The 27,637-nt window shown below is 36.1% G+C and overlaps 1 protein-coding gene across 6 annotated transcripts in view; it reads right to left on the bottom strand.

Moving 5' to 3' along the window:
* OSBPL9 (oxysterol binding protein like 9) overlaps positions 1-27,637 on the bottom strand; it is a 175,925-nt gene that overhangs the window by 42,052 nt on the left and 106,236 nt on the right. For 2 of the 6 annotated variants that reach the window (XM_045799560.2, XM_045799561.2), the window contains exons 5-9: positions 9,714-9,782; positions 4,952-5,047; positions 4,144-4,191; positions 2,426-2,455; positions 1,524-1,574 (exon numbers count right to left, since the gene is read on the bottom strand). In XM_045799560.2, coding sequence (XP_045655516.1) covers positions 1,524-1,574; positions 2,426-2,455; positions 4,144-4,191; positions 4,952-5,047; positions 9,714-9,782 — 294 coding nt within the window. Of the gene's footprint in view, positions 1-1,523; positions 1,575-2,425; positions 2,456-4,143; positions 4,192-4,951; positions 5,048-9,713; positions 9,783-19,881; positions 20,198-27,637 lie in introns of those variants that run through there. The other 4 variants (XM_045799562.2, XM_045799563.2, XM_045799565.2 and 1 more) reach the window with 3 other exon arrangements.

Genomic DNA, 27,637 nt, shown 5'->3' with positions numbered 1-27,637 from the left:
AGTCCCCATGTTGGGTGCAGAGATTACTTAAAAAATGAAAATTTCTTAAAAAAAAAAATAGCAGAAACTTCTAAAAAGGAGTATTAGTGATTTTAATTCTAACTCATTCCAAAGATAGAACACCAAAAATATTCTGGATGGGTAGCCAAAAGGAGAGCTCCTGAAAGAGGCTTGATTGCCTTCTTTGACAACTATCTAAAGTCTTAAATGACTTGTAGAGGTTATCCAAACCAGTCTAAACACTATCAGCTCTTCTACTTCCTCAATCTTCCAGAGAAGGCAGTGTGAATCCCTAAAAATACATACCTATTCACATTGAGCAAGGTGTAGTTTACTGCTTATCTATACACTGTAGAGGCTTTTGGGTATCAGGAGGTGACCCACCCATCCATATAATTTCACAGTCAAGGAAAACAAAAACCTTACCACCTCTTTTATGGCTCCAACCCTATGCTCCCTTTAGAATATATTCTGATCCACAAGAGTAGATGAAATATTTAGACACATGCACAGGAAATCAGGCATAGTGGTAAAAACAAAAAACCTAGAAAGTGAACACAAGCCCTTAAGTTCTGACACTTTATTTAATATATTGAATCTCACCTCAAAAGAAAATGACACTGCCCTAACTTATATGCTGAATATCCTTCCTATCTAAGCACAAATAGATTATCCTGTACGACTGTATCATTAACAATACTAGGTAAAAAGTGACCATTATCAGGCAAACAAATACATGCAATTGAATAAGTAAAATAGGCCAGTAATTAAAAATCCATGCAAACACCACTCCCAATAGTGGCTGCTGAATTGCCTGCCCACTGTCTTCTAGCCATTGGCTAGAAATACAGAGGTATAGTCAGGTAGAAATAATGGTGGGCAGGGGGCGGGGGTTAATATCTTTTCAAACATTAAAATGCTTATTTCTCAAAATACCAAGCAATCAAATCTACATTTAAATTGAATACACCAAAATTTCTCAGAAAAGCAGGCACAATAACCATGAAATTTTTACTGCACCACATTAATTCAAAATACATTTTATTGCGTGAATAAGAACAGCAAATTAAAGTAGCGGTTCACTAATGTAGTTTGGTGCCAGAAAAAAATCTACAACACAATTAAAAATAAATATATCTTTATTATACTCCTAATTATGAATGAGAAAAAGAACTCTTGTAAAATTTAATTCCTTTTCTCCTAAGAAAAACTTTTCTGTGAAAGGTTTTGCAAAATATGTCCTTGCTCCAAGCACCGATAATGGATAAAATGGAAAGAAGGGGTACTCAAATGTACTCCCCTCCTTCCCAGTCACCATATCAGAAATTACCTTATCAAAAACAGGCACATACTGCTAAGGTAATATCCAAATACAATAGTTATTCAATAGTACCAAGAACCCCACAATACAACTGTAGAAAGGTATATATTTTAGAACCAAGTTTCCTGCCTATTAAAAAGAAATGCCATTATGATTTTTACGTCTCATTAAATGAAAGTAATCAAAAGTAAAATTTACTTACTTTAGCAATCTGCAGCAACACAATGCAGTGTTTAATTGATTCTACCATGCTCTATAAAAACAGAACACTGATTTTAGGATCTTGCACCAAATAAAATGGTCATATGACATTAAAGTTTAAAATATAAAAATAAAAAATAAAAATCAGTTCAGATGTACAGGATACAAGTCTATACTACACAAGAAATACCCTCTCTGGATTCCAGTGGGTTCTCATGTACTGATAGTGTTAGATGAAGTTATCATTAGCAATTCTACCATTAAAAAATGCCAAGAAATTGTTAATTTGTACTGAATAACATTCTAAATGGTTTTTCTACACTTCAAACAGAAAAAAGATGTGAGTCTGATTAACTTTCAAATTCTTAGATCAATAGCAGGCAATCCCAGTGTAAATTTCCAAAACATCTATTCAAGACTTACGGAATTATGAAGAGTAAAGAATCCTATCACAATACTGGGGAACCTAGACTACTACTACTTTGCCTGTTTTTAAAAATGCTGTTACCAAAATACAAATCTTATTAGTAGCCTATTACATAATGCCAGAAGGCCAGTACATCAGAAAACTTGAATCACAATATATTTTAATTATAAGAAAGAGAATATATACATTGTGCACAGATGACATCTTTTATCCAAAGATCTTAAGACAGACAAGACCAGATGCAGATAAAATGGTATATGAAGTGAATTTTAATTAGAAGAATTATTCAAGTCCTTTTAATTCCTTTAGAGAATAATAAAATTCTTAAACACCCTTGTAAAAATTCATAAACTAAAATCAACTGCTCTTATTAATAGAAGAATTTATTAATTAATTTAAGCAGTAGCTTAAAATAGAAACAACATTTTGAAGCACTTTTTAATGCAAAGCCAGAGTTTACCAAACACATTACTTACATTTGTTGTCTCTTTGAGAGTTTCAATTTTCTGTGAAAAATGAGAAGTTTATACAAATAATCAGAAGCATAAAGAAATATCATTGCTGTTTTTTACTGGTCATTTAAAGAATTTTACCAAAATGTACTCACTACTCTAAGTGAGTGCAGGCAAGTTGGGAAGGGAACACTTTTAAACTTTTCAAAAACTTAAACATTTAAAATAAAAAATTCAAACATGTTACGGATTATGTGCTCAAATAAGATTCATATGATTCAAGATTTCTAAGAATAACAAAAACATTACTATTCCTTATATGAAAAAGAGTTGTGTCTTTATTTTTATAGACTATGTGATTTTAAAACACTTGTTCTACATAGTGATTCGAAGGGGCACCTGCACCCCAATGTTTATAGCAGCAATGTCCACAATAGCCAAAATATGGGAAGAGCCCAAATGTCCATCAAAAGATGAATGGATAAAGAAGTGGGACATATATACAATGGAATATTACTCAGCCCTATCAAAAAGAATGAAATCTTGCATTTGCAATGATGTGGATGGAGCTATAGTGTATTATACTAAGCAAAATCAGAGAAAAGACAAATATCACATGATTTCACTCATACGTGGAACTTAAGAAACAAAACTAATGAACAGAGGGGAAGGGAAGGGAAGGAAAAATAAAATAAGATGGAAACAGAGAGGGAGACAAACCATAAGAGACTTTTAACCATAGGAAACAAACTTAGGGTTGCTGGAGGATAGATGGGTGGGAGGATGGGGTAACTGGGTGATGGGCATTAAGGAGGACACTTGATGTAATGAGCATTGGGTGTTATATACAACTGATGAATCTCTAAATTCTACCTCAGAAACTAATAATACACTATATGTTAGCTAAATTGAATTTAAATAAATAAAAAACACTTGTTTTAGAATCACCTTAAACTTTGCCTAGCTGTTTAAAAATGACATGGGACTAAATTCCAAAACTTAGAATGGAAGGGGAGCTAAACATGAGTTACTACAGGTACTATCACCAAGTGTAAAAGAGCCAAATGCAAAGCTATGGTCAAAAGAAATGCAAAAAAAGAAATGATACCGCATGGGGAAATCTAATCAAGGAGGAAAAATGTTAATTGGAAAAAAGAAAACTATTCAAATTACAAAGTAATTATCAGAAATTCAAGGGTGGGGGGCAGTAGCGGAACTATATTAAAGCAACACTCGGGGGCACCTTGCTGGCTTAGTACAGCATGCAACTCTTGATCTCAAGGTCGTAACTTCAAGCCCCAAGCTGGGTACAGAGATGGCTTAAAAATAAAATCTTAAAAAAAAAAAAAAGCAACGCTAGTTTTGTGTCCTCATCTGTGGTTTCTTGTTTATTCAGCAAATTCTTGCCAATTGGTTTATTAATATCTGAAGGGACCACACACCAATTTAATAAAATAACTTTCTATCTTCAACATTAAAAACCTCACGAAGAACGAATCTACTCCTAGGAAGGTGGTACTTACAAAAAAGGCATAATGTTAAAATTTTTGTACTTTACCCTTTTGTTTAATTGTGAAACCATAACAGAAATTCACCAGAAAACTCCCCCATGAATTCTATATGGCAATACTATCATAAATAGTCAGTGGGAGTAGCCGAAACACTGAGGTTCTTCTGTTATTTCTCTAAAAGGCTCCTGGTTTTAAAATGGTTTAAGGCAAAATAATGACAATAGAACTTACCTTTCTTTGTTCATCATCTTTGCAGTTTTGAAGTTTGTCATCAAAAAGCTACAGGATTAAAAAGAAAATGATTATAGTATCAAGCCATTTTACTATATTGTGTACATTTACTAAACATAGAAAGGCAAACTTAGTTCTTAAATACATTTCTTCCTGGGATGATTTATATGTATTTTTAAGATAACGTGTATTTTTTCAAGGGACTGTATCAAGTCCAATTCTATCCAATGATTTTAAACAGTCAAGATCAATTACCCTGGTAAAATCACAAGCAAAAGAAAACAGATGGCTTTTAAGAACTTAAAATATCAATTGAAACCTAAGGTTTTTTTTTTGTCACCCAAGTTTATCAATACTCCATTTGCCTCCCAGGACTCTTGCTTGTAATTAATTTTAAGGTAGGAATTGAAGGAGACAATTTCAGTAATGATATATGAAGTAGAGAAATCACCTCTCCCAACGCCCCACTCCCCAAAATGGAAAAATCAAGGCCTCAGAAATTGAACCACATTAAAATGTACCATTTTCATTTTTAAAACAATATGAATCTAATCTTATTTTCTTCTAATTATGTCTATTTACTTTTTTAACAACCAAAAAAGTACATTATACACACTATTTATCAATATAATCAAAGACAAAGATCTTTGAGTAAGTCACCCAGATCTTTTAATTTAGTCAGCTTTAAAAATTGCTGAAGAACCATATAAGGGATGCAAATTAACATCAGGTAACTTTTTACACTCAAAATCAAGCTTGGTAACATTTACTACTTTATACCAATTCAGTATATAAACCAATGCCATACCTTTAATTGTTCTATCAAGATTTGTAGGTAAGCATCAGCCTCTGTAAGTTTCTTATCAAAGTCTTGGACACTAGGAACAAATCCTGAATCCAAACCCTACAGAAAAAGAAAATTTGTAATAAATCTACCAGTATCCAGGCAATGTTTAATAGTACAGAAGATATTTCATCCTTCATACATGACATTTCAATTTTTCAAGTAAAAATAGTACTTTTACATAAATAATAGGTATATTTAAACTATCTAAATTCTCCAAGAATAGTGATAAATCAATCTCCCTCATGAACGTCTAGCTCTGTTCCCTTATCAAACATGCGCTGCTGCTTAAATTAGGATTGACCTTGCTCTTCTATCACTTTCTTCTCACCCCCAAATGACTCCCAGTGACCTCCAGAGCAACAGTAATTCAGCTGAAGGACCTATATTACCACCTAGATTACCTCCTATTTTACCGCCACTTTTTGTCTGATTCCTCCAGTCCTTTAATCTTAACTTCATACTCTATTTAGTTCTTCCATTCCCTAACCCACCCCATTAGCTCTGATGCCTTCTCCTCCTCCCTTATTAAAAGAAATAAGAACCTCAAAATTCTCACCTCTTCTAAGAAGGCCCTCTCTCTCAATGAAAGTGACAACACTTGTCTTAATCAAGTTCCCTACTCACATTCACCCTTGGCATGAACACTACACTCTGGACATGGTGTAAATGTTTACTTATTTAGGGGGCCCACTTATTTCTCAGTTTAACAGTTCAGCATTTGCATGTCCTATTTTTGTACACTAAAAATTTTAAACTTCAAGAGCATGGGATTCCTATGTTTTAACTTTACTGAAAAGAAACCAGAGTAGTTAATCATACATCAATCCTGGATATAAAAGACAAAAAGTTGGAGAATGAACAAGACCACCAGCTTCCCATATTTGCGTGCCCAAATGTCATGCAGTTAAACAGGGAAATGAAGTAAGGCTCATGATCCACTAATGTCACAATCCCACCCAACCACAAAATTCTGTACCATACTTGATCTTCACTTGTTGGCCAAAATAGGCTGATCATTTTCACATTCCCCATTTTAGTAAATGGAAGCCAAAGTTCACTGTATGTTACACCAATACCTCATCTTTGCACAATACTTTATTATTACTAAAGCACTTTTACAGCCATTATCTCAAACACCACATTGAGACCATTATAGTATTATGGGAAACAACAATGGGTGGCAAGCCTGGTTTCTAATTGCAGCTCAGCCATTAAGAAAATATTGTGTCTCTCTAAGCTGCTGTTTTCTTACCTGCCAAATATAGTCATCCTCCTCCTACTATTATTAATGTGGCAGCTACTACCTCTACTTAAGACTACAATTACTAACATTATCAATTAATACTATTTATTGTTGCTCTTGCCAAACTAAAATTCAAATTCTGAATCAGAACAGAAAAAAACAAAAACAAAAACCCTAAGTCGTATTAGACCATGGGAAAACCAACTTATCTTGTAATGCATTTTCCTTTTCAAATTCAAAAGCAATAAAACGGCCTGCTTTTTTTCCACATACACGTAAAGAAACTACTTCAAATGAGTATTGAAAAATCCCTTCCCAATGAGATGTCATGAATAAAAGCAAAGTTGAAGAAAAAGCATAATAAACAATATATGTAATAAAACTGGTTAAACATTCATTTTTAGAGATAGCCCAAAAAACTTTCTATTAAGTACATTTACTATGTAGAGTGTGATAATAAAAGATGTGGAAAAGGAAGAATAAATCCATTACACTTACTGTATTATGAAAGAAGGGAGTGATTTCCTTCCATGTTACTGTACCACAGAAAAAATTAGAACTGCTTGGCTTAGTTTTTGTTTTCTTTCACACAGCAATATAACATAATTATTAATAATTTAACTGTACAAACTCCATAAAATATTGTTATGCTTGCTAAATATCAAAAAGTTCAATGGCATATTCATAAATGAATAAGAGGTAAAGCATCTAAGTAGGAAAAAGTGATTTTTAAGAATTTTCCCTCTCTTGAATCCATTTAGAACTACAACTGTAAAAATCTAATTAACATATACTTTTGAACAAATCTCTGATTAAAAATCCTCCAGTAAATAAATGGAAACGGATTTAAATTACTGAGATCTAAAACCCTAGATCTGAGATCTAAATTAATTCTTAAAAAAAAACAACCCTTTGATGTTGCTATAATCCTAGAACCTCACCCTGGCTCTCTTCTCAGACCTACCTCTAGCTAGTCTTCCACAAAATTCCTTTAATCTTAGAATAAACTCCACACATTGTAAAATCCAAGTCGAAGATCTGCTCACCAAATCATTTTTGTTTATGTAATGTATAATAGGTGGTTTATAACTAGAATTATTAGAGTAAAATCCCAGAACTGGCCTAAACTCCCTTATACAGTAATCCATACATCTTTGGTGTACTTAAAAAGAAAATCTACATATATAGTTGCCCCAAATGCAATCAATAAAATAACATGCACAAATATATCAATAACATGGACAACTGATAGTAATTAAACTGTTTCCTCAAATCTTTTAAGAATAACGCACACAAGAAGAAAATACAAGTTTCTGCTACATATTATGACTTACAGTACACAAGCCATCTAGTCCAGCCTCCCCCTCAAAGAAGTTATTTTACAATGTTTTTGGAAGTCTTCTAGTCTTCACTTGAGTATCTCAACAGACAAGGGACTCATTACCTCCTAACATATACTATTTCATAAAAATTCCCTTGAAGTCTAACTATTCCTCTTTCTATTCAACATTTATAATATAAAACCCTACACTCACGTCCTTTTTAATTGAGTTTTGTTTTAAAACAAATCATCAGAATATAGTCCTTTATACCATTGTGAGAGTGGTCTGTCTTCCTTTGAAAAGAACCTGGAACAGAGCAGATCCTTTAAGACAGGGTGTGACTTCGTACTTCTAACAGGGACATCTTGTAGAAGAAGCACGTTAGGAGTTAAGCAGATATACATTCTCTGTGCCACTCATTCAACACTATAACCTCCAGGGCTAGCTCAGCCTTGAATAAATGTATGTGGCACTGATCGCTGTGTCTGATAATTGCTGATGCGATGATCCGGTCTTCCCCATGATCCCTTCTCTCCCTAGATTTCTCTTGCCTTTCTGTTCTCTTCCTCCTCCCCCTTGTTTACTCCCTCACTCCCTTCTTCATGTCTTTCTTTCCTTCTTTTTTGTGCATGTCCTTTGTGGACACTTTGTGGCCAAAGTGGTTATGTTGCCCTTTGGGCAGTCAGGACCAAAGAGGTTTGCTGCTCCCTAATTTACTGTATTGATGAACCATAGTTCTCACCTGATGACTTCTGTGTGAATTCATTTAAAGTTTAAGTTAAGTGCAACTATTACAGAAAAATAAAGGCAAATGGTCTGCGGTGTAAAAGAACTTTTTAAATTAGAACAGAAATTAAACCCAATCTGTAAATTAGATAAATCGATAAAATTAGAAATCAATGTAAAGGAAAAAAACCCATTTGTGTGGCAAATATACTAAAAACAACATAGTCGCTAGTCTTCAAGAATACTTTGCTAATAAAGAAAGCTAAAGTACATTTTTAAAGTCAGGAAGAGTAACACATGATTCTGTATCAGCCAGGACCTATGTATTCAGTTTAAAATATATATAGAGAGAAACATCTGACCCAACTTCAAAAATAGTATCTAGACTGGTAGGAGCATATCAAACTGCTTCAAAGCTGTGTAAGTACCTCCTACTATCTTTCTAATACTTATATTGAATAGCATCACTTCTCTTCTCAGAAGGCACTTGAAAGCTAACGAATGAATTCCTATTAATGACTTCAGTTGGGACATTAAACACTATTTATACATATATATAACCAAATGCTTCACCTCCATTTAAAAAAAAAAAGTATTGCAAGGATGTCCTTAAAACTGTCTGAAATACGTATGAATTGTAGCTGCTCTGTAGAGGTACTTTTTTAGTACAACAATACAGGAGGCAATTTTTGAGGCAGGGTAAGAGCTTTTAAAGTAATTCCTGGTGACAGAGGAAGAGTAATGAACAGTGGAGGTAAAGGTGGTAAAAGGTGGCTTAAGGTCTTGTTGAGGTCAGAATCAGGAAATAAGAAGGTCATGAGTAATTTGAGGAACCCAGGAGAATAACACAGAACAGGAAGGGCTATGGCTGAATAACAACATTGTAAAAAGAAATTAACAAATGAGTAATTATTTTCCTATCAAATCTTATTTTACAACAAAAATGTGAAGGACTAACACTATATTCAGTGCTTTCTCTTACATAGGAAAAAATAGTATATAATATAAATATGTTGCAAAAGGAGAAAAGAAAAATAATTAGAGAAATTAGTACATGTAATTCTCACAGAGAAGTTCAGAATAACAAGAACACAGAATACGTTATCAGCAGACCCATAAAGGGGAGTAAAAGCTTAAAATTTTAACAGAGGAAAAACACCAAAAAAGGAAAAAACAACAAAAAAAACCCCATAAGCCTCCTAATGAAAAATAAACATGAATCCAGACAAAAGTAGATAATTTTTTAAAATTAGCAAAACACATACCCTATAATTAAAATAATGAAAACTTTGCAGAAATGTCGTTTCGATTAAAATACGAGAGTATCTGGAAAGTTTATGTTCACAATTAGCAATGTGAGATGACATGCATCACAGATATGCTTTCATCCAATGAAAGAAGTATAGAGCATACTTACAATTGAATCACTTACAATTATTTTTGAAAATTCAAGAACTGGAGAGATACCAGAAGACTGGAAAAAAGCAAGTGTGGTACTGATCTTCCATAAAGGTAAGGAAAAGAGAGAATAGAAAGTTACTTTACCATGCTGTGAGTCTGACATCAATAATTAAGTAAAGGAATAATAAGAGAAAAATCTGTATCTATTCAGAGGAAAAGCAGGTACATGAGCAGCAAAAGACAAGTAAAAAAAAAATATTATGCCAAACTTAATGTCTTTTCTGTTCCTTAGAAATTTGTTAGCAAATTAAGCTTTTTGAGCAATGATACCATTTGTCTCCTTACTAAATGACTTACAAGTTGGTTTAATGATGAAAAAGTATATTAAAGAAACCAGAAATATTAATGAGATCACGATTTTATGTGGAGTATACTAATCTGTTATTTCCTGGGATTATGAAAATTTGGAAACATTTATAATTTATAATCCCTACTGTCTCTGTGGTTTATCCACTTCAGCTAAAGGGAAGAACAGGATTTAGAGCTATAGGGAATTTCTCAGGGCAAGAATTTCTATTTTTATCCTACAGAATACTCAACTATCACCTCATTTGGAGTGAAGATTATCAATTTGAAACTGTCAACAAAATTGAGCCCGTTACTACATGCTTTCCTTCACTGTAACTTCAGGCTATTTTCCATTTAAGTCAGTGTTTTGATAATCTAAGGCTCCAAATCAGGTGCTCTCTAATCAATGTGGTAGCTATAGTTATCTTACCAGCATGCAAGGTACCCCAAGAATATCCTAAAAGGTAATGTCTTTTTCTGTAGTTCTAAGTGAACAGTTCTAACACCATGGATTCACCATGGATACACATTATATATAAAAAAAATTTTCAGAGTATTAGATCCTCTGTTAGATACTTAATAACTTTTCTCATTTGATTATCACAAGACCATAAGGTAGACAGACATTAACCCTATTTTATAAGCATTTACCCAAATCATGAAGTGGGGGTTTTCTTTAATTGGGATTTCAACCTATTTCTTTCACTTCAATCCATTACACTTTTCTCTTAAATCACAATTAATATCTGAAAAGAATTCATGGCATAAGAGCACTAAAATGTAATCTAAAAACTGCCTGAAGGAGCTTAATGTAGTTAAAATGAGCACAGCTTTAAGGTCAGACTGATCTAGTTTTAAATCCTGAATCTGCAACTTCCTAACCTATATGATCAGGCCAAGCTACTTTCTCCACCGCCATTTTCTCATCTAGGGATGGGCATAATAACAAACCACTCAAAGTTGTTGGACAGGTGAAAGAATATGGGTAAAGTACCACAAGAGTAAGTTTTCTACTACCTCTTCATAATTTGGAATCATAAATAACCAGAATTCACTGCTGCATCTCCAGGCCCTAAACTAGTGCCTAACATAAAGAGAGCACTCAATGACTATTTGATGGATAAAAACAAAATTGATTAATAACCAGATAATACCATAAAACAATTCTAATAGAGATCCATAATCAATAAAAGGATATAAGCATAAGTTAAATTTATAATGTTCCTTTAAAAAAGGAAAACAATAACTTGATAAACTCTGAAGATAATAGTAATAAAAAAGGAATAAGCAATACACAACTCATAAAATACAGTTCTAGAAAACAGATCAGGGAAAAAAAATCCATATGAGATTTTCAGAAAAGGAATGGGTATTATGCCTGAATTACAAAAGGTAAATTGTACTGAATTTTTACCTTGGTAACAAAGGGTCAACAAATATAAAGAAAGTCTTTTTCCACCATAAAAGAAACTGATTTTTGAAAGTACATCAGCTCTTCAAAAAAAAAAAAAAAAAAAGAATCACTTTAATCTTTAAATTTTAAAAAATGGTTTATGCACAGTATTAAGTTTCTGTTTAAAAAACATATATAGGGGCGCCTGGGTGGCTCAGTCGTTAAATGTCTGCCTTCAGCTCAGGTCATGATCCCGGGGTCCTGGGATCGAGCACTCCGTCGGGCTCCTTGCTCAGCGGGAAGCCTGCTTCTCCCTCTCCCAATACCCCTGCTTGTGTTCCCTCTCTCACTGTCTCACTATCAAACAAATAAATAAAATCTTTTTAAAAATTAATTAAACAAAACAAAACATATATATACCACAAATCTGAATCACACATATAGTTGGGAAAGAGTGTTACTTTGTCAAACAGGAATCAGGTACAGACATCAGCGTCAAAATTAATGAACTTTACTCATAACTCTTAGCACAACTGCTTATTCTTCATGATCTCTTCATCCAATACTGACACTATTATGTAACCTTTTGACTTACAGAAGAAAACACTAATATTGATTCCATAAAGTGATTTGGGTACTCAAACAACTGCACAAAAAAGGTTTGGAGTTTGCACTATTTTCCTCTGTTTTTAAATCACTGATAGCTTGTTTTTCCAAAAGACTCTTTCTAAATAAAGTCATATAAAAAGTCTTGTCAAAATCTAAATAAAACAAATAAAAACCTGACGTTTATGAAGAGAATGAGCATAGACACTAGTCTGTCTGGGTTCATCAATCTTTACACCTGTTGTCTCAGAAAATTAGCAGCCTCCCTCACTCCCAAAATTGCTCTAGTTTGGACGATAAATTATATGGGCTCCTTCTCCATAAAGGATATAACTAGCCTTTTAGAGATATAAATGTCTAGAAGGCATGTAAGATTGCCTCTGAAGTGTCAGAATGCACTAACTTACTTAAAAAATTATTTTAAATGAAACATAAGTTTATAGGCTCTGAATGCAGAAAGCCAATTACAGAAATAAAGCTCCACCAGAATTCAATGACTATTAACTGGGTGCTTACATTATGCTAGGTAAATGGAGACATGAATAATATAGAAGCTACATTTTTTTAAGTTATTTTATTGATACACTCAACCCCCTTAAATAAAATGCAAGAAACGAAACACATGAAACACATCATATATTAATACCGGGTACTGGGATTAAGGAAGGGGGGCATTTGAGACAGGGACTCTTATAATTTTTACTTTATATATTCACTTGTCTGATTTTTAAAAATAAGTATACATTTATTTTAATTCAAAAGCTTATATAAAAATATTTGGAAACTGTGCAAGTTTATAAATGTTTTTCAAAAGTTTTATAACTGTTTTAGCTTGCAAATAAATCAGCTTTATCCTCTTAAAATTATCTATAAAATCCTAAAATGTCTTTAGAGTAAATTTGGCAATAGAGCTGCTCAGGTACACCTTTCCAAGCAAAATGTAGCATAACAAATTTATAACATCATTTACAGATAAAAAGCACAAACTTGCAAAAAAAAAAAAAAAACACTAAAAAATTAGCAATCAAAACTACATTGGAATAAATGCCAAGAAGAAAAATAGCCAGTAAAATGAAGCAGAATACCTAATTTTTTTTTTCTACATCCTTCCTGCCAATAACATAATAATGACTCAACATTCAAGAAAGCAAACTCATAAAAAACAAAAACACCTACTACCTCACTCCCTCCAACAAAGCACTGTTTGACCGTGTGGTGCTGGCAACCAGCCAAAGCTTTTCTTTTCACCCACTAGTTGGTCAGGCTACTGGACATACCTTTCTTAAAAGTCATAGGTTAACTCATTCCAAGATCTACATAAACTCTGAGTGGCTTACTAGTAAGGGATGGAAAAAAAAATACATTCTTCCTCTCTCCAACTTCAGATTACCACCTATCATTCAGTTTAACAGCGTTCTGGAAAGCAAGTAAGTCTCACTACTATTAAGGGTCCACCAAAAACGAAAGTTTTAGGTACATACTAGAGATGTGCTTCAAGCATAACTAGGAGAAACTCATATTCAAACATATGAATCCTTAAACTAAGTATTTTAGTAGGTCAAGTTTTGAAATAACTCCAGAACTCTCTTATATAGCATAATAGCTGTTAAAATTTTGATCATGAAATGTTTTAAAAAACAAAACTTGACATATTCCGGGGCGCCTGGGTGGCACAGCAGTTGGGCGTCTGCCTTCAGCTCAGGACGTGATCCTGGCGTTATGGGATCGAGCCCCACGTCGGGCTCCTCCGCTGTGAGCCTGCTTCTTCCTCTCCCACTCCCCCTGCTTGTGTTCCCTCTCTCGCTGGCTGTCTCTATCTCTGTCGAATAAATAAATAAAATCTTAAAAAAAAAAAAAACTTGACATATTCCTCTGACAAACCTGGATCTCTCTGTACAGCAAAACATAACACACTGAAAATCAAATACCCAAGGGGAGCTAAATGATTAACTAGTCAGACCAAAAGACAGTATTAAAAGGCTTAGATCTCACACAAACCAACCAAACAAAATAGAACAAAAATAATGCTGAATTGAAAGGGATACTGTAATTGGTTTGACATTTATCCTTTCAAAATTATATATGCCAAAAACAGTTTTTGTACATTTGATTTTAGTTGTCAGTGAACATTACACAGAAGGAACAGGTTCAGTTTTTGCTAAAGCTGTTAAAAGTGTAATACAGAGACACCTGGGTGGCTCAGTCAGTTGAGCGTCAGACTCTTGGTTTCGGCTCAGGTCATGATCTCGGGGTTGTGAGATAAAGTCGGGCTCTGTGCTGGGTGTGCAGACTGCTGAAGATTCTCACTCCCTCTTCTTTTGCCCTCCCCCCCAAAAGTGTAATATAAAATTACCCCAATTTAGATTAACTGTGGTCAGTAATCTATCAAGATGGTTTAAAACAAGACTAGAATGTATCAGGACAGGACTTAGTGTTGTTCTCAACTGTATCCCCAAGGCCAGTGCTTGGTTTGTAACAAGTGCTCAATGAAAACTTTGTAAATGAATGAATTAAGGAGTTTTGAAATGTACCTATCGGCTAGCATTAAAGCATAAAAAGTAATCAAAGAAATTATAATTAGTGTATTCATGAAAAAAGCATAAATAACTCACTCTAAAAGATTATATTACAAGTATGGATGCTGACTTTTTTATGGCCAACTAAAAGTTTTTAAGTAAAAAAGAGAAATTAAATAAAAGGGAAGAAAATGTATAGGCAGTACAGGAAGCAAGACCAGGCAATGACAATTGACTTGTCCCTCTAAAAACTCATTTCTTTTCATGCCAAATCCCCTCACAGTGGAGTTTTACAAATGCAGGGATCATTCAACTTTCAAAAGACCCGTTACCACTTTGTTTTTACAAAAGACCTTCATTAGTACCTGTTTTCACTAACCAAAAGAAATCTGAAGAGGATATCTGCTTTTACGAAAAATGCGAAAAGCAAAAACAGCATTCAGCATTTGTTTTGCAGTGAGCTGTTACAGATGCAGTGAATACCACAAGCAAAAGTGGCCCTGCCAAGCTCCTTCTCTGGGAAATACACTCAGCATCTCAGCCATACACTGCCACAGCTCTGAACTTCATCTGTGAGCATTTGTGCTTTATTTCAATTTTTTTGTGTATCCATTAGCAAGACGTGTCCTAAGATGTTACAAAAGCCCAAGAGGTTATTTTTAGGGTCCGGGATCGCTCAAAAATCTTTCCATATAAATTAATGGTAATTGCTTCTTTGCTTTATACCACTTTGACTTAGAAAAGGTTTCACAGGAACACTCTACTTTTGAATAGCAGAGGAAACCTGTACTGCTGCTCTGGGTTTGGAATTTAGTGTTACAATAATGATTTATTCATTGGGTATCTCTTTTGACTATTGCACTGTGCTAGGTGCTTTGGCGATGCCAAGACGAAGCAGCTATTGACTTGCCCTAAGAGTTTCAAATCTCTGAGAAGATAAACATCTGTCTACAAATAACTGATTCAAGTATGGTAAAATAAGAGTTATGAGAAAAGTAATAAGAGAGCAGAGGGCAAAGGTGAGGGGATGAGAAATGTTTCACAGTGGCAGCATTGTGAAGTGTAAGATGTGAACAGAGATGTGAGGGGGAAAGTGTTAAACAGCAGTGGACGGAGGCTGGAAACAGCATAATGAAATGGAATATTTCAACTTTTCTTTAATGAAGAGACCACAGAAATGAGGGCAGGGTCAGGTAAACTAACAAGGGATGCTGAGGTACCCAGGAAATAGGAACAACAGGAAGCCCTCACCATCCCAAGCTTGAATGAACAAGGAAGGAAACTGTTACCAAGGACCAACTAGAGCTACTTAAAGGACACTCTAGTTATAGTGCGTAGCCACTGCTAAAACACATCAAAACAGAGGAGCAAGAGGAATAAATACCCCAAGAGTTCTCTCTTTTCTTCCTTCCATCTTCTGTCACTGCCTCCCATTGGCTAACCCCAACCAGAATCCAAAGGAGAAAGAACTTCAGGTGACACAGGCTATCAAGGTCAGCCTTCTGGAGCAAAGAGCAGAGAAGGGCAAAGGAGGAATCTGCAGGAAAATGGAGAATAACCAGAAAAGGCATACTCGCAGAGTAAGGGTTAATATAAGCACGAAGAGAGGCTGGAAAGCAGAAGGAAGCCAAATGAGGAACAATATGCTCTGGGAAAAGATGGTATTTTTTCAGATCCAGATGCTGAATCTGAAAGGAAATAAATTATTAGTGGCTGAACTGGAAAAATTACTAAGGTCTGGGAAGTGAGGAGAGCAATGGATGGAGAGCAGCAGCAGGGTAGCACTCCAGTTCTCTCTAGAGTCAAAAGAGCAAGAATCATTGGGGACTAATCCTAGTTATTCTAGTCTCTATCTGTGTGACCTTGGGCAAGTCACTTGGCTTCTCTGAGACTGTTTTCTCCACCATAAAAATAGGTAGAGGTTAGGGGTGCCTGGGTGGCTCAGTCAATTAAGTGTCTGCCTTCAGCTCAGGTCATGATCCCGGAGTCATCTTCTCTCCCCACCCTCAAATAAATTTTTTTAAAAAAATAGGTAGAGGTTGTATTAAAACTTTAAGATCCCTTCCAATTCTAGGAGACTAGCCAGTATCTCCAGGTAAATAAACATGTTCATCAGGTGAGTAAATACCTTACCACATTTGAAAAACCTGGGGTCCACTCCTTTACTTTAAAAAATTATAAGTTCATTTAAATAAAGACAATAAGAACTTACGGGATTCAACTGCAGCCAAGTCCTGCACAGTATGACAAAGAATGTTAAAACACAAGCAAACTCATTTACTGTAACCTTGAAACTGAGAAAGACCAATATAACCAGATTTTAAAACATGTTTTGGAATGCAGAGAATGCAAAGAAACAACCAAGTAAGCAGAGTAACTTGACTGAAGTGGCACATTTTGGAAAAAACAAAATGAGGTGCCTGGTCAATACAACAAAGAAGCAAAATTCTTAAAGGTGTCTCCAGAAATAAATGAACTCCAATGTAAAAGGACTACAAGTCCGTCTCTCTCTCTCTCACACACACCCAACCATTCCTTCACGACACAAATATTCACTGAATATCTGTTATATGCCAGGTACTGTCACGGTCTTCAAAGGACATCTTTAACGGCAATACAGAAAACAGCAAATATAATTTCATTACCTAATCTTCTGGAATGAGCTCAAATTTCACCCCTTCCAAGCAACATGCTCTGACTTCCTACGATACTAACTACAGTAAAACTAATTAGTGTTGGTACTGCTATTAATATTCTTTAAACCGTATTAGAGATCATATAGATTGGGGGGTAGGGGGTGTTTGCTTGAGAATCTGCTCACCCTTTATAACACTGTTTCTAAACATTTTCTCCAATCCTATCTCTCAGGTGTGGCAGCAACCAGGGAGCCTGGGGACTCAGGAAATATTTCTACCTTACAGGGATAAACCCAACTTCAGTACAAGTAAGACAAAGGTTTACATACTTAGAATATCATTAAGTCACATATTTTAATCATTTAACAAGCTTTCAGTGAATACCTACTATGTGCTGGACTATGGACAAAGGCCCTGGAGATACAAAGATACAAAGATGAGTAAGGACCTCTGACCTCTAGAGGTTAGGGTGTAATGCAAGAATCAGACATGTGAACAAGAAATCTACAATACAACCTAGTGAAACGCCATATATAGAGATATGAACAAAGTGTGCTACTCTAACTGGCTGTGCCTGAAGGAGAACATTAAAAAAAAGTAACATTATGAACTGTATGTTAAAGGAAGAACTGGAGGTTTATCACTTGCTAGAATTCTGTGCAATTATAATCCTAAGAAAGAGGGGAAAGGCTGTGAAAGGACAAAGAGCTGAGAGGCTAAGTCATGTTCTAAATGATTAACAGTTCACAGTGCTAGAGTGGATAGCTTGGGTAGAGCACCTGTAGCTGAGTTCAGACTAAAGACAGATAAATTAGGACCAGGTTGTGAAGGGCCTTGAAGGACTTGATAGGCAGCTAACTTTGGCAAATGGATTCAAAACAGATTTTTAAGCACAGGAATTAACTATCATCACGTGGAAAAAGGATAAATCGAACAGATATTACTAAGGCAAATTTAACAGGATCTGCTGACTGGACATGGAAAATAAGGGAGCTGGAAAATAGCTTTAAATGACTACCTACATATGGTGGAACTTCAATTAATTAAAATATTTAGAGAGAGATACGTGGCTTAATTATATTTTCAGGCTAAGAACTATTTTTTCAAACATAATCTTTGTTTAAATCTTTATTGAAAAATCTTCCTAAATATAATTTGTAGGCTAACCACATAATAGTAGTCATTAAAACTGTCTTTTTCTATAGAATCCTCATAAACATCAGTTATCACTCCATACTACAAAGTCTAGATACTGATAAAACTTGACATATCCCAGGGGATACCCTAGTTTTTGCTTTTCAAAATAAAAGCCTGATATTATCTTTCTCAAGCAATAGACCACAAACCATGTAACTGCCTGATTTTCCAAACAACAGAATACGGCTGGATCGCAATCCTTTTTCCTGTCTGAACCAAACTTAAATTCCCTGCTTGTCTTCTTATCATCTGGGGATGGGTGAGTAAATTAATACTGAATATAATCTTTTTGCATTAAAAAAAACGCACCTAGAACTTCAGAAATATCAAAATGGATGTGACCAATAGCCTTTGTAGCCTAGTACTTATTGAGGGGAACTTTAAGCATAATGCCACCTGTGTCAGAAACAAACTCAGGACACTTTGGAAACCGATCTGGCTTTTCTGTGATATTTATTTTTCATTTAAGCTCTCAGACTAAAAGTCTGATTTTTGGTGGTTTATATCTTCCCTGAGCTAGGAAAGGTAATATAGTATTTTTACTTAAGTTGCTTCTGGCTGGGCTGCACAAAAAATCAAAGTTAAAAAATTTCTTTAAGAAAATGAGAGACGTCGATACCATTCATTAAAGGGCTTTATCACTTAGTTCAATACAGGCAATGTTCTGAAAGATGACTCAAGAACAGTGGACGAGAATTTCCAATTTAAATTTCATTACAAAAGCTCTTAAACTGTAATTACATCCCTAAACATCTCTGCTAAAAACTGGGAGAAATAATTACTTGATTTGTTTTTAATTTCCTGAACACAGCTAAACATAAACAATTGACAAGCAAAACCAAATGTTACTTCAAATGAGCAAAAAGTTTTCTGCTTCAATACATTTCTCACTCATAACAAAAATACTTGTGAAGTACAGTATGAACGCTGAAAAAAAATGCATGATTCAAATATGCTTCCTAGACTATCCATTATACTCAACTTCCCATAACTGAGCTGTGCTGAGAACCTAAGCCTTTCCCTCCAGTTTTTATGAAAACCTCACACTATTCCAAAGCTTCCAATATTTTTTTGCACAAGCTACTCAAGAAGCTTGTAAAACCACTCCCCTCCCCCACACAAATACAAATAAAAGCACCTATAATTACTACATACAAAGATACTAGGCCAGGCTGGAAGAACACAGTGCCAAAAATAAAACAGAAAATGTTTGGCCTGCAACTGGAGACTCTATTAATGGGCAACTGGTCAAAATTAAGTTTTCACATTACGGGAAAGCTTAACTTTTGTGTTTACAGCTTGAGACAGCTTTCGAAAAGGAAAGCGAGTTCCACAAAAATGAAAAAAGGGGAAGAGATGCCCTCTTCCAGTCTGGTTTGGTGGCGAATGACCTCTCGGTGAAACAGGAGGCCCCTAGCCTCACCCTCCAACCCATCTCGGCGGAAGAAGTGTGGAGAGCTCCCTGGGAAGAGACGGCCTGAGCGGCCACGTCGTCCTACTCACCCAAGAGGGCAGCGGAAAGGAGGCAGGGAGAGAGCGACATTCGCGCCCACAGCCCAGCAGGGCCAGGCAGCAGGGACCCCGGGGACTCAGGGGTGGGGGCCGGCCCCTTTCCCAGACCCTCAGGGTCTACTCACTCCGCCAGTGGCCAGCAAGAAAGCCATTCGCCAGGGCCCCCGCCCTCTGTGCCTCCAGGGGAATCGGGGGCCGCTTCCAAGCACCCCTTTTTTTCTCCCTCAGGCCGTATCCCCCCACACTGCAGTGAAGTCGATCCACTCGGGTTCAGACGGTCCCCCGGGACACCCCGCACCCACCCTTGCCCCCCCGCCCCCCATCCGGGCCTAGGGGCCGCACCGATTGGCTGGCCCTAGCGGCTCCTGGCAAAGAAACCCCTGGCGATTGGCCATAGGTCACCTGCCGTAAAGGAGGTGAGCGACTGACGATTGGCCGTTAGGCCAATTTTGGGTGGAGAGGAGGGAGGGAGTGGGCCACCGGCGGGAGGGAGCGGGAGGGGCCGGCAGCAGCGTCTGGTCCCGGGAGAGCTCAGCTCCCCGCCTCCGTGTCCAGACCCAACCCTGGCTGCCTCCTCACGGAGCTCGGGGCTCACCCTGGGGGCTGTGGGTTGGGGACCCAAGCCCGCTCCAGGACTTATGCTTCGGGACAAGCAGCTGCTGAGCTCACGCCCTCCCCAGGAAAGGGAGGTCCTAGCTCAAGGGAGCTCTGCTTGGCTTCAGAACTTCAGCCCCGGGAATTCCCATAACGTGGCGACTGGGGAAGGACTCCTCACAGACGAAAAACTGCTTCACCTACACCCAACTTCTAGTGCATAAAATTTTGGCAGCTGTGGAACCAAGTTTCATCTCGATAACTGCTTTTGCTTACTTCCGGAAAGTTGTTTGTGTCGCGTGGGGGCGGGGGGGGGAGAGTGGAGGGGAGGAGGATACTTGCTCAGTAAACAAAAGCATGGGTGCCTTGTTTTATTAATCCGGGAAACTTCGCGGAACTGCTGTTATGCCACAGCTCCATAAGGAATGTAGGTGGCTTGCGAAGATGCTTCACAACCAAATGGCATTAACTTCAAATTACATAAAAAGTTCGGACTTGACCTTAACAGAGACATCCACAATGCAGGGAATTAGAGACATAAATAATTAACTTACTGTTCTGGAGGACAATCCTTTTCTTTCTCTTACTACTTTTCCTTCTGGTTATTTATACATCTGCAATTCTACTAAATTCGTAAGCATCTAATTTTTGTAGCCCTATTGCTAGCACCTACTACTAGCATAATGTGTGTGCACTGCCAAAGGCTCAGTAAATGCTTGCTGCACTGTTAAAGATACCTACAGTTTTATGCAAATTTTTTCAAAATGCTCAATACCAAATGCACTCGTCTTGCCACATCTACTCCTCAAAATCCTGGTCTTCCAGTACTGCCTCTATATCAGTAAATGAAAACCACTACCGTCCACTCTACTATGCAAACCATAAACCTAGCAGTCCATGATGCCTCCCTCATTCCACATTCAGTCCATCAAATTCCATCATTTTTACCTCCTCAATACGTTATCCATTCTGTCCACTTCTCTCCATTACTCTCCACACAGTCATAGGTCTTGCAATAAACTTCCAGAATCCACCCTAGTTCCTCCAATTCATTCTTAACACTAGAGCTACAGTAGCTGGTTTCCAAAACCAATTTTATTACTCCCTCATCATCCCCTACTACAACCAATTAAGAACTTCAACTGCTTTCCACTGTGCTTAGGATACAATTCAGTTTTTAACACTGGCTTACAAAGTTTAGCCCTACTTCTTCTCTAGCTCCATTTTACACCTTCCACTCCCTCATTTTCATTACACACAATGACCTTTTTCTAGTTTCTTCAATTTGCCATGGACTTTCCAACCTCAGGGCCTTGGCACAGGCTGTTATTTCCATCTTTTACACTATCCCCTTGACACCAATCCCCTTCAGTTTATGGCTATTCATCATCTTGTCCTCCCCACCTATGTGAATTCTTCCTATCATATGTTCTCATGTTCCCTGCAACTCTCCTTCTTATCACAGCTATAATTTTATGTGTACTTGAGGTTTTAATTAAGCTTATTGAGTTATAATTTACATATAATAAAACATCTATTTCAGATGTACAGTTCAATTTATTTTGCTAAATGTATGCACACATGTAATCACTACCACAATTAAGACATAGAACATTTCTATCATCCCCAAATTTCCCTAATGGCCCTGAAGCAGTCAATTCCACCAACCACTTCTCTGCTTCCTATCTAATTGCATTATTCTTTCATTAATGTTTATGTTCATCACTAGACTGTAAGCTTAATGAGGCAAGGGTCTATCTGATTTTGTTCAACATTATATCCTCAGTATTTAGCCACATGCCTGGCACATATTAGTGCTCAATAATGAATTTCCTATAGTAATAGGTTCTAAAAATTAACATCAACTGTATGATAAATATCAAACTATAAACACTGATGTAGAAAAAACATTAATTTTGCCAAATGGACAAGGTCAATGTCTAACAACTTCCACTAATACCCTTTAAAGTCTTCCTTTAATATCTGCTTTTCCAGCAGTTAATTTTGTGCCTGAGCAGCCCAAAGGATGTAATTCAATATTGGCTGATCCAACAGTCCTCTAGGCCAGGGGAAAAAGGCCTACATCTCTAATTCTGTCCATGTACTGTACTGTTGGAGTCCATAAGAGACATAATACTTATTTTATCATTCTTGCTTACCAGGTCCTTCATGTGTTTATCTCCCCAGCTAGACACAGAGACCCATGAGGGGTCATCAGTGACTTCATATTTAACAGTGCCTACCAAAGTATCAGATATTTTTTTTAAAGTGTTCTCCAAATCACTCCTTCTCCTTCTTCTTCTGCTCCTTCTCCTCCTCCTCCTCATCATCATGGGTTAGTAGTTTCAAACTCTAATGCACTGTCATTTTTGATAGACTAGTGTAAATAGTAAAGTTCTAGTAAAATTTTAGCAGACCTAATTATCATTAGTTTTTTTTTATTAATAGGCGTAAGTGTTACGATTACAGGGAATGGCAATAGAGTACATGATTTATGATGGTCTATTAATACAACTGAGTCTTCCTCAACTGCATATATAGAACTCTAGGGTCTAGTTACCCATTTAAAGAGGTCATAGCTACAGTCCAAAGTCTACCTTTTCAGTTTCATGCTAGAGATAACTATTTGTTACAGACATGTAGTTCTCATTTTCCTAATCCTTGTATAAAGTTAGTGTGCATAAAAGACATAGCATTTAAAACGAAAAGTAACTACATGATACATGGCAACTTTACCCAATTTATCCCAAGAAATTATAGGACTTCTAAGCAAATTTGGCAACTTGAGCATTTTTTTTTTAACATCTACAAGTTACTTCAGAAGAAAGTTAAGGGACCAATGCCTTAAACCCATCTATAACAACTGATTTCCGTATGTATCAAAAAAAAATCTTCACTACTTATCTTTGAACTACATAACTAAGGCTACTACATGATTAAATTAAATTAGTACTTTTCCTGTTTTTGTTCAAGATAAAGAAGACTGGGGCGCCTGGGTGGCACAGTGGTTAAGCGTCTGCCTTCGGCTCAGGGCGTGATCCCGGCATTATGGGATCGAGCCCCACATCAGGCTCCTCCGCTATGAGCCTGCTTCTTCCTCTCCCACTCCCCCTGCATGTGTTCCCTCTCTCGCTGGCTGTCTCTATCTCTGTCGAATAAAAAAAAAAAAATCTTTAAAAAAAAAAAGATAAAAAAGACTACAACAGGATGATTAAGAAGTACAAAGAACAACCTGAGAAAAATAAAAATACTAAGATTCAGGGTAAGAGGGTCTTTCAAATGGCAAGAAGCCAAGCAAAAAACAGGCCAACTTTACCTACAGCCATTAAGATGAAAAGAAAATTTTAACCAAATGGAATTCATGCACTACTTTCAAAAATATTATTTCTGCTAGAGAGCCCAATGATGTTTACCTATAAATCACATTTTGCTCTGGTGTCACCTCAGACATAGACGACAAATACTTCTGGTAGCAACAGAAGCAAAACAAGCAAAATAGGAGGAAAAATTCATAGTTTCCCTATGAATTTGCTTTGTAACTCAGGCCAAATGACTGGAACGGATAACATTAAGAGACAATTCTTGGAAGGAGGATATGTAGCTCCACTATTTTGTCTGAGCAGTACCTGAAAGTCTCAAAACTAAAGTCAGCCAATAAATGTCCGCATAGAAACTTTGGCCATATGGAATAAAAACACCACTTGCCATATGGTAGAGCAGGCCTTACCATCTCACGATCAAGGTGACCATGTTCCAAAAGTTTGATTTGCAATTCTCAATGCATTATCAAACTAGCATTTAAGAATTATTAAGAATTATTTTATTCAAGGTTAGGAACAAACACCCTCTATAAACCTCATAATGGCTATCATACTGCAGTGCCTCGTTCACCAACAGATTTGCAGTATCTCCTCCACATAGGGACTGACATGTATTAGGTGCTTCATTAGGTCTCTTAAAGAATGAAATGCCAGGTACTACAGTATGAAATCAGCAGTATAAACAGGCTTTTTCAGTATAAAAAGGCTGAAAATAGCTAGTCTAGCAAGCAGAACAGAGAAAGCAGAGAGACAGAAGGCTGTTGTTTTTCTGTATGAGCCTTTTAGTACTATTTAATTTTAAAACTTATATTAGGTACTATTGCCCCGACTTTTACACATAAAATCCTGCATCGGTCACTTAACTTTCTTCTGAAACAACTTGTAGATTTCATTAAAAACACATGAGTTAAAAACAAAAACAATACAGTTGCCAAATTTGGTTGGAAGTACATAGATCCTTGCCACAATGGGTGAGATGGCTTTGTTTACATAATTACTCATTTTAAATGCTCCCACTTTTATGCCCTCAATGAGAACTATGTGTTTATCTCTAAAGAAAGGGTATGGGAAACACTACTGCTTTTATTTTTTATACTTCTACATAGTTTAAAATTTTTTAGAAGCATGACTTGTCATTACTTTATCATAGTTTAAAACTTCAATCCTGATGATTGTTTTCTACTTTATACTAGACTGAGCTCTGTAAAGACAAGAACAACACGTCATTTATTCACAATAATATCCTCTACAACTAGTATAGTGCATGGAACACATTAAATACATATAAGTATTTACCAAATGCGTAAATTTTTTGTATTCTCCATATGTTCTGAATTGAACATGCACTATTTTTTTTAATTTTAAACTTTATTTTTATACAGAGAAGGCAGGAAATGTCCATAAAAAACACAGTTAAATTTCTGGCAGTTAAAGGAATAACCTTTAGCAGCTATAAAACTCAACCATTTGTTCTTATTTGTTTCCCCAGAGCTCAAGATAGATGGGCCACCACTAGGACAACAGAACTGAATAAAAAGTGTATCCTAAAATCCTAAGTTCCAATTTAGGAGCCAGAAATTCATCTGCCCTCAGTAATAACAATGACACTGGTAACAACCCTTAGGGGGAATTTGCCTTTGTTATAGGAAACCCAAGTAACTGGCTACTTCTCCATACCATTTTACCTGTGGAAAAGGTGACACATCTATATTGCAATCATTTTCTTGAGGTAACAAAGCATTTCAAAGGAGAAAAACAAAACACCTATTTTTCTACATGACACAAAAATGAAATCTTAAGGTGGGAGGAGAAACAATACAATGGTATGAAACAGATCTTTATATAATGAAAAATTGAAATGTATGTTCAAAACACTAATCTTCAGTGAAGTAGCCTAACACTCAAGAATAGTACTCAAAAGCTTTCAATTAATTTTAGTTACCCAGTTAGACACATGAGCCATTATAGAAAAGAGGGTGGAATCAAGGTATCCTAATACTAAAGATTAATTTCTCAGCTACTATCCCAAATTATACCTTAAATACTCAATTTGTGTTTGTCTATAACAAAAGTTTGGCAGATACGTAATTAATTTTGAAGTATCTAATTTTGAAAAGGAAGGCTTCAAAATGGCTCCATTATTTTTTCAGCTTCAATAATGATTTGCAATCTGAATTCTGCCATATTTCCTTTATGAATAATGATGTTTTACTCAGATTCAGGGGCATTTCTGGTGAGGTTTCTACCAGCCCTCTCTATTCCCCTCAGCCATAGTCTTACACAAGGTATCATGTCCTTTCTCTCTAGGGGCTTGAGATCGGGCTTGAGATCAAAGCCAATGGAAAGTGAATGGATAGTAAAGGGCAAAAATTATAAAATTTCAAGACAGCAGCAATGAAATTCCAATTTGATAACCACCTAAGATGCAGTCTACAGTGGCCTACATAAACTTATATAGACAAGGACAATTATAGCCCAATTTCTTGGCCCAAACAACAACCACAGAAGCCATTTGGTATAAAATTCTTTTGAATATCAACTAAGTTATAGCATAAAACCAAAAAAAACATAAAGGTCTATACTACTCAATTAGTATACATCCACATGGAGGTTTTTTAATTGGGATCTAAAAAAGTATCTACCATAATCTTTTATGTTTTCATTTTGATAACCTAGAGAAATCTGTATAACCACACACTGAATCATCTTAACAACCTTAATCCAAGTGGTACCAAGTTATTTCATTGTCCATTTTTGTTTATGATCAAGTTGGCACAAAGTACTACTACTTGTCACAGAAGAGCCTTGACCATGAAAATGACATAGGTGTGAACTGAAGGCCAAATAAGCTCATAAGATGTGATGTACAAAAGAAGGTTTCCCAGTAGTCAGAACAGAGAAAAGCAGCAAGATGACAGTAATAAACCACAGTAGTGTACTCATGTCAAACTTATAAAGAATGTATACCTTAACAGTCAGTACCATTTTCACATTGTTAGTGGTGACCCATTTTTACAAGGCAATATCATTTATCACATTAAATAAATGTTAATTTAGATTTTACTGCTTTGTGCTTGGTTTGTATTTCACATGCAATTTTCTTTTGGATGTAAATTTAGTTCTATATGATTTTAAATCTACGAAGTTTATACCTAGCTTTGTTTGCCCACATTAAATAACAAGATATATACTTAATACTTTAAACACTGGAATTCTGGGCTTAAAAGAGGTTTTTTTTAAATAGGCCCAAGTTTACTTAACTTTATACAACTCTTTTTACATCTGTATGATATCCAGGCAAGCTGCTATGATTCACTATACTTTGTATAATATAGAATGATATTGCAAAACCTACACGATGTAGCATCCTATCTTCTTCCAGTGATAAATCCCTCTGCTTGGCAATCTCTCAGCATTTAGTTCATACTAAAGCTTATGAGGGCAAATAAAGAATCTGAAAGGTTTCCCTCCATTAATCAGTATCATCAAATATTCACTGAAGACTTCTTACAGGCTAAGAAGAAGGGATTAAGAAGCTCAAAAGCACCTCTGCCTCCTCTTCAAGGAGTGTCCTAATTAAGTTGGGTGTAAATACATGGAAAGATAACACAAGCTAACATACAAGTTTAGAATGACTACTAGAAACTCAACTTCCATAGGAGTTGAAAGGAGAGAAGATTTTAGTTGTCTTCTCCCATTCTCAGGCTGTCCTAATTGCAATTTTAAGATACCCACAAATGGGGACGGCTGGGTGGCTCAGTCGATTAAGCATCTGACTCTTGGTTTCAGCTCAGGTCATGATCTCACAGGTCCTGTGATCAAGCCCTACACTG

Source organism: Ursus americanus, chromosome 12 (genome assembly GCF_024610735.1).
Source record: "Ursus americanus isolate L20-20 chromosome 12, mUrsAme1.1.p, whole genome shotgun sequence".
In the NCBI taxonomy this organism is placed as follows: Eukaryota; Metazoa; Chordata; class Mammalia; order Carnivora; family Ursidae; genus Ursus; species Ursus americanus.
Note: the sequence above shows the minus strand (reverse complement) of the source record. Positions and strands in the feature narration are given on the sequence as shown.